At 43.6% G+C, this 17,034-nt stretch overlaps 1 protein-coding gene across 3 annotated transcripts; it reads left to right on the top strand.

Moving 5' to 3' along the window:
- Nucleotides 1–5,496: 5,496 nt before the first annotated feature.
- Nucleotides 5,497–16,562, top strand: TYMS (thymidylate synthetase; the record flags this gene model as incomplete). Of its 3 annotated transcripts, XM_082667528.1 has the most annotated exons (7): nucleotides 5,497–5,707; nucleotides 7,527–7,600; nucleotides 9,996–10,170; nucleotides 12,411–12,512; nucleotides 13,210–13,385; nucleotides 14,140–14,211; nucleotides 16,425–16,562. In XM_082667528.1, the coding sequence occupies 7 exons, from the start codon at nucleotides 5,497–5,499 to the stop codon at nucleotides 16,560–16,562; spliced, it is 948 nt and encodes a 315-aa protein (XP_082523654.1). The 3 variants fall into 3 exon arrangements, with proteins under 3 accessions (XP_082523654.1, XP_082523655.1, XP_082523656.1); XM_082667529.1 differs by lacking the exon at nucleotides 12,411–12,512; XM_082667530.1 differs by lacking the exons at nucleotides 7,527–7,600; nucleotides 9,996–10,170.
- Between the last annotated feature and the right edge of the window lie 472 nt (nucleotides 16,563–17,034).

The following is a 17,034-nucleotide window of genomic DNA, read 5'->3' as shown; positions in this document are numbered from 1 at the left end:
ATTAGATCAACATACCAAGCTCTCAAACCTGCCAACAGTGAAATAGCAACATACTAAGGAAAATAACAGGAAAGATGGGGGAAAAGAATCACCCTGTCATTTCCATTCAAATATATGAATATTTGTTAGGCCCTTACTCCAAGAATGTAGCTCGTTAAAACATGAATCCCAATTTTATAGGGTAGAACATATATTAAGAACCCTCTGGAATTCTCATCTAGTCATCTAGCATCCTAAATGCCTAACTTTATTGATTGGTTTGGGATGTGTTTATTTCCCTATTCCAGACTTTCACAGCTGTAACTGTGGTTGGGATCCACAGTTACAGGCTGTAACAGAATGTCTTGCACATCCCAAGTATCCAATAAGCATTTGGTGATTGGTTCTTACCGTCATTATGAGAATGAAGGGCACACAAAGGGAAGAAACACCTTGAATAAAGTAATGTGTCGTAAACAGTAGAAGTTTATCGAACAAGTACTATGTGCATGTAGAATACAGAATGAGTATCTTCACATCAGAGGCAGGGGCAATTGTAAAGGTTTAATAATCCAGGGTTACTGAGAAGATCCCTTTGAATAGTGTTATTAAAAATATCCATACAGATGAGTTTTCTGTTATTTTGCTATGTATTAATTTTTTCAAAAGCCAAGGGTATTTATTCTGTCACTCATTCTGGACTTTATTCCAAGAAAAATGCACTCAGTCTATAAGTAATTTATTAATATTTTGATTATTGATGCTTTTTTAAGGTAAGAACTGATGCATCCTATATGTGGCAAGTAGAATTACCTCTTCAGCTGAGACCTGAAAATCCAGAAATACATAAGATAATGCAGGAAATGTAGCTGCAGGAGAGTATGTCAGTTATATATTGTAAAGTACTGTTAATTGTCTTACGCTGAATGGCAGTTTAATAACTTCAAATTGAGTTAAAATGAAAATTCCTTTTTAAAAAATCAAATGTAAATATTACTGTATTCTATGGTATATTCATAGTTTGTATATTAAATATTAAATCACCAAGGGGTCTGTGTTCTATCACTTCTACTACAAATGTGCCACTTTCTAATTAACAAAGATTCTTTTTTTCAATTTGCTTTTACAATATAAAATATTTGACTTCTTGAAAAAAATCTGTAATTCATTCCTTTGTTTAGTAAAGATCTATAGCTTCTGCATAGATTTTTTTTTGTGGTAAAATATGCATAACAAAATTTACTATTTTAATCATTTTTAAGTGCACAGTTCAGTAGCATTAAGTAAATTCACAATGTTATGCAACTATCACCATTAACCATCTCCAGAACTTTTTTCATCTTCCTAAACTGAAACTCTGTCCCCATTAAGCAATAACTCCCATTTCTCCCCTGTCCCCCAGCCCTTGACAGCCACGATCTGTCCAACTCTGACTACTTTAGGGACCTCAGATAAGTGGAATCATACAGTATTTGTCCTTTTGCAATTGGCTTAGGGTAGTGTCCTCAAGGTTCATCCACGTGGTAGCATATGCTGGAATTCCTTTTCTTTTTAAGGCTGAATACTACTCCATTGTACGTGAGTATCACATTTTGTTTATCCATTCATCTGGAGTTGGACACTTGGGTGGCTTCCTTCTTTTGCCCATAGTGGAGAGTGCTGCCATGCATATGGGTGTACTGCATAGTTTCTTTTAAAAATTAACACAACAGTGCTCTTTTTTAACAAGGTCATACAGATTTTACATAAAACACAAAGTGTTTTTGACTGACTCTTACTTAACCTCAGAATTTGGACCTTGGTGCAATACAAAAGGAGAATCTTTTGCCAGTATATCTCACTAAGGATTACACTGGGGATATATTTATAGTCAGTCTTTCAAATTATAAAAAGAAATATAAAGAGAGAACTTGAAACCTTTAAAGCATTTTTCACCCAGTTGAGCTATTTGGTAGGAAAGCTTGTCAGAGAGACTTAGAGTTCAAAGGCAGCCCATCGAATATAGTCAATTCCAAATGAAGACAAGCTGTTTTTATCATAACTGAAGGCTATATTTAAAAAAAAGGATACTATTGATAGAATCCTGCATACCGTAATGTACAGTAAATCTCAAATAAATAGAGCCTATTCAGCCATACATTTGATATATTTGTCAGAGAAGGTGCCAAAAAATAAGTTATAAAGGGAACCTGACTATTTTATAGCCAATGTGCCATCAAAACCTTGTAGAGTAAAGGAAGGAAAGGAAGATACTGGCCTCAAAGCACCTGGCAGAGAAAAGCCTTCCCGTTCAGGCTGACCTGGATTTTAATCCTGGCTGCCAGATTTCATAGGTGTTTGACTAGGCAAGATCCTTAATCTCTCTGAACCTCTGTGTTTTTAATCTATAAAATGAAAAAAGTAATAGTTTTTGTTTTATTGGGTAGTTGTGAGAACTACAGTAAATAATCCATAATGATAAGCATCAATCGATGGTAGCTTTGACTATATAAATAATACTATTATTTAGTATCTGACTCATAGTTGGCTCTCAAAAATTTTAGTTTCCTGCTTTCCTTTACCTAATTGTGCCAACATTTTTGAGAATTTGTCGTGTAAAGAAGAATCAATATCCAGACCAATAATATTCAAATGTTCTTGCTCTCATACACACTGAAAAGGAAACTGAAAAATGTATATATGCTCTTGCACATGATTTTTCAATATAAGTTGAAAGAATAAGGAATTTTAATTTTCCCATGTATTGTAAATAGTAGCATCTTTAAAAATATCTCATCCTTTTTTGAAATGTGCCCAATGGAATCTACATATCATGGCAATTTGATATCCAGTATCATCCATTTAAACAAATACACAAGTTTTTCTTTATCAGTAAGAAATTTTATCTCATTCCATTTTCTCCTTAAACTCTTATATTTTCATTCTATTTTCTCCAGAGAATTTTATTCTAATGTAATATATTTTATGCTTAAACATCTTTATTGATCAATAAAATATAAATATTTTTAAATTTTGAAAATTAAAAATTTCCTGGGACACAAAAATCTAGGTATCAAATATTCATTCTGGATTGAGTTATCATTGTAATTTATTACTTGTACATAATTGATCAAAATAAATATATTACACATTTCTATGGCTATTAAACATAAACAGTGAAATTTTTAACAGAAATAGATCTCTTAATGAGAAGAAAAAGCTTTTTTTCCTCCAGTAAGTTAATGGATCCATTAATAATTATTATTTCTTCCTAGAATGAGATAGGATTCAGCATCAATATCATCCTTATTTTGCGTTTTTATAGATGTGAGTGCTGTGAAAGCTGCTGGTGTAATGCATTTGAGGTTAGAATGCTCTTTCCCCAGATCATCCCCTGCTGGTTTCTTCTCACTATTTAGATCTCAGCTCAAATGTGACCTCCTCAGGGAGGCCTCACCTGATGGTGGGATCTAAAGTGCTCTCTCTGAACCCTGTTATGTAATCATCATAGCACTTGTCGCTCTCTGCAGATGTCTTGTTCTCAGATTTAGAAATTGCTCCTCTAGGCTGTGAGAGTGACTTTGTCTATCTTGCTCCTTGGTGACTCGTGGTAGGCACTATGATGTAAACGCTGTTGGATGAATGAATGAATGAATGAATGAATGATAAGCTTGTCTGAGAGGATCATTTGTTTATAGAGCAGTAACCGGGAAGGAAACCGTTCTCTCTCCATTATCATCAAACCAAGGTCCTCCAAGTACTACAATGGAAGAGGAGTCTCCACACAGGCGGGGGAGTCTACACTTGTGTCCCAAGATTAACCCTGTGGTACAAGTGATATTCAATTGGAACAATTAAACTCAGCTCAAAATAACAAAAGGGAAATAAACACAGAGAGTAACTGCAACTAGGTAATCTGGGAGATTTTCAGCCTGGGACCAGGCACATGGTTGGAAATGTGTGGAGACACTTTTGCTCGGCGTGGGATTGGGGGAATATCTATCTGCATTTAGTTGGCCTTGCACAGGTACCTACAGCCCTGCGGTAATTAATGTGTGGGACGATCCCTCGCAGCGAAGACTGCACCTCCACATCGCATTTGAGCTTCTCACACCCAGGGGCGCTCTCAAGCTAAGGCAGACAACGTGAGTCCCCATCCCTGTCTAAAGCCTGTTTTCTGAGTTCAGGTTTCCCACAGAGCAGTCTCTGCCCAAATGACCATCAGAAAAAAAGCCCGCCGCGTCTGGAGACAGCCACCACGTCCACCCCATCCAAGCAGTACAGCGCAACACAGGACGGCCATCATCCCCAAAGCAGATACAGGTGACTTTTTAATACTATTATTACACTGGTGTGGGCGTGGGGGGTGGGATGAGGAAGGTGCTGGGGGAGGGGAAGGATGAATCTAGTTGACCCGGGAAAGGCCAGCCTAGCAGGTGACGGATTAGATAGGTTTAATAGATTAAATATATCTAAAACATCTGCTATCCAGTGCATTTCAGTTTACCCTTTGTGAGCACTCATACAACCAAAGAGCAAGAACATTCCACCCAAAAGAAAACACAAATGTAACATTGTTTTTGCCGAGCAGATTAGGCAGAGCTGCAGGTGAAAGATATTTATCTCCTCCCAGAATGTTTTCCTGTTACAAAAATTTTAACCTTGAGTTTGAGAAGTGCCCTTTAGCAGAAAGATTCGAGAATCTTCCACAGACAATAAAGTTGAGATGGGGGAAGAGAGGGGAGAAAAAGGAAAAACCATCGACTTTATTGAATGGAAAGAAATAGTGTTTAGTATGTTTCGGAGAGAGCCCACATCTCCTTCTTGGTAACCCTAGACGCAGCGACATCAAGAAATTTATTGAGCATCTACTATGTGCTCAATAAACAGGTGATTCAAAAGACTGCTGTTGCATGTACATGTATTAGTACCTTTTAAACTCATTATCAAATATTTTCTACCCACCAGTGTTTATATTATAAACGTTACGCTAAAACTGAAAAATTTGGTATTCAAAACTGAAAACGGCTGGCTGTTATTAATCAAGTAAAAAAGCTGCCTTATTCTATTTGCTCCAGCTGCCGGCCTTGAGGGAGGACGGGGGAAAATGGAAATGCAAATCACTTGCAGCAGCCTCCCTCAGTTGTAGGAAACACCGCAGGTAACAGGGTTTTGTTTGTTTTTCGATTGCGCGAACACGTGTAAATTGTTTCAGGGTCCCCTTGACCACCGAAACGTGCGGTCGACCCTGAATCTTTCCAACGAGGGCGGCCTGTCTCAGGCAACGCACCAAGATACAGCTTTAGGATTTCCTTCTAGGCCAAAGGTTCTTGACTTTTAAAATGCCATAAAGGTTACGCGATTCGGGAAAGCGATCGCGGTCCCAGCTGGCGGCCCAGCGCGCTCAAGGGACGCGAACGGCGGGGCCCCGAGGGGGTCGGGGCGGGGCCGACGTCATGGAAGAGGCGGAGTCTCAGGAGCGGCGGCGGGAAAAGAGGACCGTTGAAAGCGGCGGGTCGCCTCGCCCGCTGCCGCGCTATGCCCGCCGCCGGCTCCGAGCTGCCGCGCCCGATGTCGCCGCCCGCCGCGCAGGAGCAGGGCGCCGAGTCGCGGCCGCCGCCGCCGCACGGGGAGCTGCAGTACTTGGGGCAGATCGAGCACATTCTCCGCTGCGGCTTTCGGAAGGATGACCGCACGGGCACCGGCACCCTGTCGGTGTTCGGCATGCAGGCGCGCTACAGCCTGAGAGGTGAGGCGGACGCGCCACGGGGGCGGGAAGGCGGGCGCGCCCGGTGCGCACGGAGCTGCGGTGGGGAGAGCGTTCCGGACAGGCCGGGCCCCGCGGTCGGCGTTTATTCAACCTCAACCCCGCGAGGAGGGGAAGCGGCCTTGGCACCACTTTGCAGACGCCGAAACTGAGGCTCGGATTAGAGAGATGACTTGCGTAGGGTCACACGAACTGGAGGGACAGAGCTGGGAGGTAAAACCAGGTCCTCTGGCTCTTAATCACGCAGTTATGCTGTCTATCCAAAGCGGGCGCGATCCTGCAGCGTTTGCCCCAGATTAGAGGGTGGGAGAGGATCTGCTCGGGCTTGACCGGGGCCTTGGCTGGAGGGCCCCTTTTCTGCCCCTCCTCTTCCCTCCGCGTCTGCTGTTTCGCTTTGCAAAGTTTTTAAAAATTGGAGCCAAGATGACGTGGGCGAGGCCGCGTTGGGAGGAGCGAGCCGAAAAGCAAGGGCGGGAACTTGTGGTTCACTACAGTTTTGCCATTTGGTCCCGCGAACCAGCTTTCCTCTTAAACCTTGAAACAGGAACGCGAGAGTCCGAGTAGGAGTTCATATTTATTTGTCTTTGTCTTTAAAACAGGGTGGCTCCTGGGAAGAAGTGTGTCTAGGGGACTGTTAGGGTTGGGCTTTCAGGGGACAGAGGGGCGGGGTGGGGGTCGTCACCGGACGAAAGTTGAAACAGGCGTGGAGGGCGGTTGTGAGTGGGGAGACCAACTGTTGGTGCAGCAGATTGACCCAGGTCAGCGGAGAAACCCTCCGCCGCGCACCCATTGGAGAGACTGGAAAATACGGGGCTGCAGTGGCCGATGTGGCTTGGACAGCCTAGGGAGTTTTGTCTGAGCAGAGGGATCCACCTTCCTGCAGCTCTAGCGCAGTGGCCTCCGGGGAAACACAGACCTCGTTTCTACCCCCGCCCCTTTGCTTAGACCTTTGGCAAGTGGCTTAACTTTCCTATCTTCAGCGTCCCCATGTGCTCAAAATGGAGGAAATCATCCTCAAAATGGAGGGAAGCAGGTGCTTGAAGACTCTGTTCTTGTTACATGAGTATCACCTGTACAAGTGATAATGTCGACTGAATAGGTACCAAATTTAGAGAGAAGCTTTTACAGTTTTCTCTGTTGCTTGACGCAAACTTACGTATTACCTCCTGGTGTCTGTAAAAAGGGAGGTCATAATGGAGCCTCAAGGAAGGCTGTTTTGAGGATCAAATAGGATCATGCATATCAAGTGTTTAAACAGTTAACTATTTTTATTACACTTAAAAGAATAGAGGTTAATTTTCTTTGCGACTATCTAGAAACTATTCATTTTGGGCCAGGGCAGTATCTACTATCCCGTGGTCTTGAGCAAGTTATCCCTGGCAGGATAATCATGGAATAGGAGCCTTCAGGCTTTGTCCTAGGTCACATTCTATGTGTTGTCTTCGCACCTCTGTGATGAAGGGTTCACGCTAACCAGGTAGTGGGTGGTAGCTCTTTCCCTGCGTACACGTGCATCCCTGCCTGTTCCCTGCCCCAAATCACTGTGTGGAATTCCTGTGTCTGGTGGTCAAGGGGCACAGGAGGGTGGTCTCTGTCTGAATTGTGTCACTGACTTGGGGCTGCAGCCTTGGGAGCTCCACTCTGATCCGGGGGTGCCCACGTGGCAGAGGTTGCAGTTTTCCAGCTGCTCTGTGGTCACTCCAGGGCCTTGTGTCCTGGAGCAGTTTGCTTTTACAGAGAAAGTTGGATGGCATGTTCTGTTTTCCCATCTTGAAATTATACGATAAACTTTGTTTTCCAGATGAATTTCCTCTGCTGACAACCAAACGTGTTTTCTGGAAGGGTGTTTTGGAGGAGTTGCTGTGGTTTATCAAGGTAAAGAAATTGCTGCTATTGGAAATCAATAATCTGTTCTCAGTACAGCATCAGCTAGATCCTTTTAAAAGTCACACCATGTCACTCCTCGGCCTAAAGCCCTTAGTGGCTCCAATTTCACTTAGTAGGAGCCAAGGTCCTTACCATCCTGTCTCAGCTCTGGCCTCCGCCAGAGTCCTGCTCACTCTGCCCCTCCCACCCTGGCCTCCTTGCTAATCTTCGAGCACACCAGGACATTCCCACCTAGGGCCCAGGCACCCGCTGGTCCTGCTCCCTGGAACCTTCTGCTCCATGTAGCATGACTCGCTCCCTCACCCTCAAGTCTCTGCTCAGTGAGCTTTCCCTGCCTCGGATCTAAAACTGTGAATACCTCCCCACCCTCTCCTCCCACCCCTCCTTTGTTTTCTCTACAGAGAAATACCTTATGTATAAGGTCTGCCCTCCCCCTTTACCCCCTTCAAGGGTAAAGGCAGACAATCAAATAAATAAAATTTTTTAAAATGAAAATATATTTAAAAATAATTTTTTTTTTTAATTTAGAAAAGTATTAGAAGCTCCATGAGGGCAGAGAATTTCTCTTGTCCACTGTTGCATCCCCTGAGACACAGCCTGCCACACAGTAGGCACTCAACATGGAGTGATCACTGAATATAGATCCCAACTGTGCTCTTGTGTTGGGATAAGCTGGAAGGGTCTCTTGAGTAACAAGCTAGAGTGAAGTGATGATGGGCAGCAGCCACACCTGGGCTTCCCCTCGCTCCATCTGGTTCAGACCAGTGATATTCTGGCCAGTGCTGGTCACAGGGTACCTGAGGAAATGGGCTCTGTTCTGGGCTGGGCTAGAGGTTGGGATCCCTTCTACAGGGCACTTATGTGGCTTGTATTGTCTTGGGCCAAAGCAGACCCAAGGCCTCTTAACACCTTTTAGTAAAGGTTTAGATTTGGATTCAATCCAGTCTCCCTTAGTTCTGTATTCTCGGGGTATTTTCTTCTGCATTGGCCTATCTCAACTGAGAGCGAGCTTCTACTTCCAAATACACCAGCGCAAATCTCAGAAGAGGACGTTTGTAAAGCAGCTAGAGCCCAGTCTGAATAGATGGGAAGGGAGACTTTTGAAGGCACATGCGAAAGGTTGAGAAATGAGTTGTTGGAAGTGAAAAAAATTAGTACAAACTCAGTGACAGAAAGGGAGGAACTGAGATGCTCAGAAATAAAATGTATTCGCTTGTTTTATCTTAAAGCTTGAGTGCAGGATTCTAATAAATCCTTGTCAGGAACACATCAGACTCACCTCTGATCATCACTCCATGGGTGACTCAAAAATACAGGAGTTAGGGATTTCTCTGGCAGTCCAGTGGTTAAGACTCCGTGCTTCCACTGCAGGGGGCACGGGTTTGACCCTTGGTCGAGGAAGTTCCACGTACTGTGCGGTGCAAAAAAAAAAAAAAAAAAAATACGGCAGTCAGAGTTTACCTGCATTTCAGCTGGGATCTTTGGGCAATATGGAGATGTATGGTCTGTGCAATAGTTAATATTGGGTCGAGTGCCAAGCGTTTTGCTTGTATTTTCTACTCACAGTAATATGGGTGGTGGTTACTACTGCTGTGCTCTTTTTTGGGTGCAGATGGTGAGGCTAGAGGGGCCAGGAAGCTGGTCAGAGAAGGGAGGAAGAGAGGCATGGGGCCCAGGTGTGTGTGGCCTCATAGCCTTGCTTGGAACCTTACAGCATATCATACCCAGAGGCCAGTGGGGTCTGTCCTTGACCTGGATGCACCATCAGAATACAGGTTAGGATGACATGGGCCAAATCTAATGAGGTAAAATATATAAGAGGAAAATAAAGCTTGTACTTGGCACCAAAAAAATAAATAAATAACCCGCCAAAACTCACACCTTAACTTTGCAAATACAGGTTGGGGGTAAACATAACTTGATAGTGGCATTTGTAAGATGTGTGACTGACATATTTGCCAGAAAAGCTAAGACTGATTAGGCCAATCGGTGGAAATATCTGATATACCAGGTCTAAGATACACCAAACAGATTGCACATGAGGCATTAGATTCATCCTGGGGCATCACACTTAGACACAGAACACATTTAGTTAAGAAACACAAAACTGTTAGATGAGATGGAAGTAATTAAAGGACTTGGAGGTGTTTCGAATTTTAGTTGAGGGGAATAGGAAAAAAGATTTGAGATCGTGATTGCAAAGAAGGATTGGATCATCCTGGGGGCCCTCAGAAAGTTTGGACTGGGACCAGCCTGCTTAATGATGGGATGTGTCAGGTGCTGTCCCCTGTCTGTCAGCACAGGCCCACTTTGGGGGAGGCTTTTGGGGGATCGACTGATGGCACAGAATTCACTGGATGCTGCTCTCTCCCATCTCTTCCAGGGATCCACAAACGCTAAGGAGCTGTCTTCCAAGGGAGTGAAAATCTGGGATGCCAATGGGTCCCGAGACTTCTTGGACAGCCTGGGATTCTCCACCAGAGCAGAAGGGGATTTAGGCCCAGTTTATGGCTTTCAGTGGAGGCATTTTGGGGCCGAATACAAAGAGATGGATTCAGGTGAGGAGACGGAGTGGGGCCTCAAATTTCCTGAGTGCCTCTCACAGCCTGAGTTTGTTCCAATGTTGCAAGTGGAGCCTGGGGGATAGGAAACCGGTGATGGGGAAGTGGATGTATAACTTGGACCTTGTGAGGGGCGCTTCAGATTCAGGTGGAGGATCAGATCAGATCATAGCAGGGTGGTTAGCACTTGCTGGGTCTTAGCACCTTCCATACCTTGTTCATCAGCAGATAGTGACCCGGTTGGTGGTTGGTCAGTGTGTTGGGTGTAGGGTTGGAAGTTCATCTGGGGGACAAGAGTGTCAGGGATTGCCCTGTGGCGGCCTTGATCTCCCCTTTTAAAGACTGAGCTGCCCAGCACACTGTAGTGGTGCTGGGGACCGGTCTCTGGTCACCCTCTCTTCCCCATCCTGGTGGGATGGAGGAAGGTGAAACATCTCACCCCTGGGCGCCCACCCTCCTCTGTCACTTGGTGGCTCCACTTGCTGACTGTCACAGAATCCAGTCCCGGTCCTTTGACCCTTCCTGTCCCCCCATCCCTAGGTCAGGAGTTGCAAAAGCAAATGCCTACCTCGGGGTGGGTGTGTGTGTGTGCGCACGCCACGCATGTGCATACACACAGGAAGTAACAGTTTGCTGGCTGGGCAAAAACCAGTTACCTGGAAAGCCTGTGCCATCTAAAGGGGACAGTCACACCTCAGCTCTAGCCAGCTGGAGGGATTTGGGCCTGATGTTGTTGGGTTTTTCAATAAATGGCTAAGTCTTTGGAATGGTGGCAACTTTGGTAAGTTCAAAATGCCATGCCAACCTGAAACAGGCAAATTCACAGAGACCAAAAGTGGATGGGGAGTTGTTTAATGGGTACAGAATTTCATTTTAGGAAAATGAAGAAGATTTAGAATGGATAGTGGTGATGGTTGCACAACATTGGGAATGTACTTAATGCCACCGACTGCACACCTTTAAATGGTTAAAATGGTCAACTTAATGTTATATAAATTTTGCCACACACCAAAAAAAATGCTCTGTGGGCCAAACAATTTCTCTGCAGGTGAATGGTCTTTCTGTTGTTAGAATGTAGCCCCCGTCCTAGGACATCCTCAGGATGTGAGGCTACACCCCTGGCTTAATTGTGCCTTAAATCCTGCCTCATGTTCAATTATTTATTCTTCCTTGAGGGACCTGATGAAATTATGGCCTTAGTTTAGAGTTGTATGAACGCTTAGCTGTTGGATTTCAGTACAAGAGTTTTTGTTTTGTTTTGTTTTTAATTTTTACCCTGAAATAATTATAGGTTCACAGGAAATTGCCCAAGAAAATGTAACCTCTCACATAAATTAACATTTGTAAAACCCACAGCACTTACCAGATTTCTCCAGCTTTATAGATTTGTGTGCAGTTTTAGCACCTGTAGATTTAGGTAACCACCACCACAATCAAGATACAGAACTGTTCCTTCACAGTTCATCTTTTTTTAAATCTTTGATGTTACTTTTCTGGAACTGTGATGGTGATAGGACTTTCTTCCCCAAATTTGGAACTACTGGACTTGAGCATAGTCTGACTCCAATAAGTGGAAGTTTAACCAGAGGGGTGTGAAGCTCTGCACATCTCGGCTTCCAGTTCATTTCAGAAGGAGGCAGGGACTTAAAAGTCCAGAGACCAGAAATGGGACAAAAGTATAAGGTGGTATAATAATTAGAGGTTTCCTGATATTTACAGTCAGTAGGTATTTAGCTGTTAAATTGTAATTTTAGGTGGGAGTGTTGGAAGGATAGTGTCTAGATGACAAAAAGGAATTCTCATCCTCTGTTAGTTGGACCGTGTATTGTAGGGTAAATTAGTGAAGATCCAGCCCTGTGCCTGGCAGTGGAGCGTGACAAGATTGGTTGATGGTATAGAGACTACGTCCTGTGGGGACCACTGGAAGAAACAGATTGTTAAGGCTGATGAAGGTTAGCGATAGGAGAAGGGGGAGGAGGGGCACCACGGCCAAGTATTTAAATGACTCTTAAGTAGGTAAGAAATAGACATTGTTACGGTTCCAGAGGACAGACCTAGGAGCCAAGACTCAATATAACCCGACGAAATATAAGACATTTGTATTGTTCATTGGCTATCATGTAACTGTGCGCCAGGGGAGGCCGTGGGAGGACAGTGTGGTCGATGACCTCTGAGACCCTCTCATGGGATGCTGTGATTCACGTGTGAGGTGTTCTCTCTTTTTGCCAATTCTGCAGATTATTCAGATAAAGGAGTAGATCAACTGCAAAAAGTGATTGACACAATCAAAACCAACCCTGACGACAGAAGAATCATCCTGTGTGCTTGGAATCCAAAAGGTTGATTGCATCCCAGTCACCCTGCCATGTCTTAACTGTACCTCCTGCAGAGGCTGCCCAGCTGCCCCTGTGACCCTGGCCATGTCGCACGTGGTCCCATTTTCACCTTCAGAGGGTGAGGTTGGGCCCAGATGAAATTTGTATTTTATGGGCTTTAAATTGCCTGTAAAATTACACATGAAAATTTTAACATTTTAAATTGAGGCAGATGGAATTTCAGATCACCTCCCCCTCACTATTATGAACATTTTAAACAATTATATTGTAAAACTAAACTCTACCAAGGTGTACTAAATACCCAGAGTGGAATATTTGCATTTATGATAGAGATTTTGAATACGGGAAGGTGTGCCTGAGTGGCCAATATCCTGTGGCCCCTGCAAATGAATTCATTCCTCCTATACTTGTGGTTTGGTGCCATGGTGGTAGCACAAGTAATTCATTTCAGCTCGGGTGGAAGAGCATGGCTTCAGTTGTCAGCATGCATCCATAGAAGTCTCACGTTGATGGGCAGGTCTCTGTTGTCGACCGTATGCCATCCCTGGGGTTGGAACGGTCTGTGAGGGTCATGGGGGTCGCTGGCCCAGTGGCTCTTTCTCACCATCTCCGCTGTATGAGTTGGTTCTGTTTCGCTTTGCCTAGAGCTGTGTTCTTTAAAACCACTGCCCCTCCTGACTTTCCTCTGCCGTCTCCTCAGATGTCCCTCTCATGGCCCTACCCCCGTGCCATGCCCTTTGCCAGTTCTACGTGGTGAACGGTGAGCTGTCCTGCCAGCTGTACCAGAGGTCAGGAGACATGGGCCTGGGTGTGCCCTTTAACATCGCCAGCTACGCCCTGCTCACCTACATGATCGCACACATCACGGGCCTGAAGGTGGGCTCCTCTCGGGGAGGAATGGCTGTTGCCAGCCTAAAGCACTGAGCTCTTATTTTCAATGATTTTTTTTTAATTAATTAATTTATTTTTGGCCGCATTGGGTCTGCGTTGCTGCGCGCGGGCTTTCTCTAGTTGTGGCGAGCGGGGACTACTCTTTGTTGCGGTGTGTGGGCTTCTCATTGTGGTGGCTTCTCTTTTGCGGAGCGCGGGCTCTAGGCGCATGGGCTTCAGTAGTTGTGGCACGTGGGCTCAGTAGTTGTGGCTCACGGGCTCTAGAGCGCAGGCTCAGTAGTTGTGGCACACGGGCTTAGTTGCTCCATAGCATGTGGGATCTTCCCAGGCCAGGGCTCAAACCTGTGTCCCCTGCATTGGCAGGCAGATTCTTAACCACTGTGCCACCAGGGAAGTCCCAAGCACTGAGCTCTTAGATCCTGTAACGTGGAAGAACTAATTGCAGAGAATTTCATCTCCAATTAGTCTTTAAATGTGATAGATGTAAATGAGGAACTGGCTTACTCTGTAACCTCCTTGGAGCTTTCCCGTCCTTTTGCTCTGTATAAACTAACAGGATCGTATAGGTTATTTATTATAACTTTGATGAATCAACTTTTCTCAAAATTGACGCTGGTTAAATTCCTTGTGAAAAGCTTTGGGATGTCTGCATACTCTGTATCATGTGTTTCTACATGATGTGTTTTAAAGGAATTCAAACTAAAGAATTTACTGTTCTGCTTTCTCCCGTGGGGTTTAGCCAGGTGACTTTGTACACACTTTGGGAGATGCACACATTTACCTGAATCACATTGAGCCGCTGAAAATTCAGGTAAGAAATGTATCTGTCACACTTTGGGGTTTGGTACCTTCTCTTGATAAAAGGTCGATATGGAAAACATCCCTCCTGTAATAAGTGTTCTCCTCGGTGCTCTGACAGAGATAAGAGGACCTGCTTCCAGGTTTGCGGGTGGTGGTGGGCAGGCAGGGACAAGGCAGACAGGCCTCAATGGCCACAGACACTTTACATGACACGTGCTGTGAGGTATTAAGTACCAGTACCAGAGAGGAGGAGCCATCTTTGGACCAGAAGGTTTAGGACCTTCCCAGAGGTGGCATTTTAATTCATTGTTTTACTTGGAAGAGTGTTTAAATGCAAATATTTTCCCTTAGTTTTATGCTAACATACAGTATTTAGGTCTGAACTTTGAAAAGTCTGTGTTCACTTCCATAATTTACAGCAGCCAACAAAGGATTTGTTTTTTGGATGTTTTTTGTTGTTGTTTTGTTAATTGAAGTATAGTTGATTTACAGTGTTGTATTAATTACTGTTGTACAGCAGACTCAGTTATACATGTATATACATTTTTTTCATATTCTTTTCCATTATGGTTTCACAGGATATTGAATATACTTCTCTGTACTATACAGTAGGACCTTGTTTATCCATTTATATATACTAGTTTGCATCTGCTAATCCTGAACTCCCACCCCTTCCCCACCTTGGCAGCCACCAGTCTATTCTCTCTGTTCGTGTTTCTGTTTCATAGATAGGTTCATTTCTGTCATATTTTAGATTTCACATGAGTGATATCTCATGGTATTTGCCTTTCCCTTTCTGACTTCACTTAGTATGATAATCTCCAGTTGCATCCATGTTGCTGCAAGTGGCATTATTTCATTCTTTTTTATGGCTGAGTAGTAGTCCATCGTATATATGTATTGCATCTTCTTTATCCATTCATCTGTCCATCGACATTTAGCTTGTTTCCATGTCTTGGCTATTGTGAATAGTGCTGCTGTGAACATAGAGGTGCATGTATCCTTGAATTACAGTTTTGTCTGGATATATGCCCAGGAGTGGGATTGCTGGATTATATGGTAATATTATTTTCCATTTTCTGAGGAACCTCCATATTTTCCACAGTGGCTGCACCAACTTACATTCCCACCAACAGTGTAGGAGGTTTCCCTTTTCTCCACACCCTCTCCAGCATTTGTTATTTGTAGACTTTTTAATGATGGCCACTCTAACTGGTGTGAGATAGTACTTCATTTTAGTTTTGATTTGCATTTCTGTAATAATCAGCGATGTTGAGCATCTTTTCATGTGCCTATTGGCTATCTGTGTTTCTTCTGTGGAGAAATGTCTTTTGGTGGTGTTTATGGTTTCCTTTGCTATGCAAAAGCTTGTAGTTAGTTTAGGTCCCATTTGTTTATTTTTGTTTTTATTTCCATTGCTTTGGGAGACTGACCTAAGAACATTGATACAATTTATGTCAGAATATTTTACCTATGTTCTCTTCTAGGCGTTTTATGGTGTCATGTCTTACGTATTTCCAACAAAGGATGATTTAAGATGGCAATAAAAATATGAGTGTGCTTAATGAACCTCAAGGAAAAAAATTCAAACCAAAAACCTTTAGCCCCTTATGGATTAGGTCTGGGTTTGGCAAGTCTTTGAGGAGCTTGGCTGCTGTGATTAGAGGGTGACCCAGGGCTCATCCAAATGCTCCTCTCTGGCAGTCTGCTCCAGTCATGCTGGACGGAATACTATGTGGTCGTGACCTGTGTCCATGTCCTCATTGCTACTGTCTGTTCATCCCAGGAGTCCTGGCTTGCATCCCTTTCTGTTGTCAACACGTGTCATCTTCTTTGCCCTTTCTGCCAGGGACAGTTGGGCTAGGGTTCAAGGGACTCAAGTAACCATTCTGTAGCTACTTTTTATTAAAGTAGAAGACTAGGCCCTGTCTTTAACAAATTTACCAAGAGCAGTCGATTATAAGAACTTAAACCTGGTGAGCCACCAAGGCTCCTGACACCATGTGATTCTACTGAACACCCTTCACTCTCCACGTGGGTGAAAGAATTGGTCAGCAGCATTGAATAACCAGGGACAAGGTATCTGTAGTATTCCACCCCTGAAAAATAATATTGATACTTTATTGGTAAAATACTGTTATTTGTTTCATGAAGGGACACAGGGAGCAAAATTAAAGCAGGTTGTATGGATCTGGCAAAATAATGGCCTTATGTTGTTTTTAGCTTCAGCGAGAACCAAGGCCTTTCCCCAAGCTCAAAATACTTCGAAAAGTTGAGAAAATTGATGACTTCAAGGCTGAAGACTTTCAGATTGAAGGCTACAATCCTCACCCGACCATTAAAATGGAAATGGCTGTTTAGAGTGCTTTTGAAGGAGTTGTTTGAAGGATATTTACAGGTGAAAGTTCATTTTGCTCTAAAGGAGAAGGAACTAGGTCAAAACCTGTTGGTGATCTATCAGTTATTATTCATTAACTTTTAAGGATGTTGCCACTGGCAAATAGAACTGTGCTGGTTCTCTTAGTAATAAAAGACCTGGAGTTAGGGTAACTCACTGAGGATGTATGTAAATGTAGAGATTGTGAATACAGACAGGAAGGAGAAAATATATATACTCTTAATTCAAACTTTATGTTTTTATGAAAATGGTCAGTGAATTTCAAGAATTATGTATAACTATTGCCCAAATTGGAGCAAGCTGGATAACACCATCAGTCATAATGCCTAGTGTGGTTATGAACGTATTTGTTTTATATCTTGCTGTAATGTTCTGCATTCATGTTTTGTTTTGTTTTTTAATTCCATGTTGCCATTTATCTGCTCAGTTCCTGCC

This window comes from Grampus griseus (genome assembly GCF_964374135.1).
Source record: "Grampus griseus genome assembly, chromosome: 12".
NCBI lineage: Eukaryota > Metazoa > Chordata > Mammalia > Artiodactyla > Delphinidae > Grampus > Grampus griseus.
The sequence above is the reverse complement of the archived record's forward strand: the minus strand, read 5'-3'. Positions and strand labels throughout refer to the sequence as shown.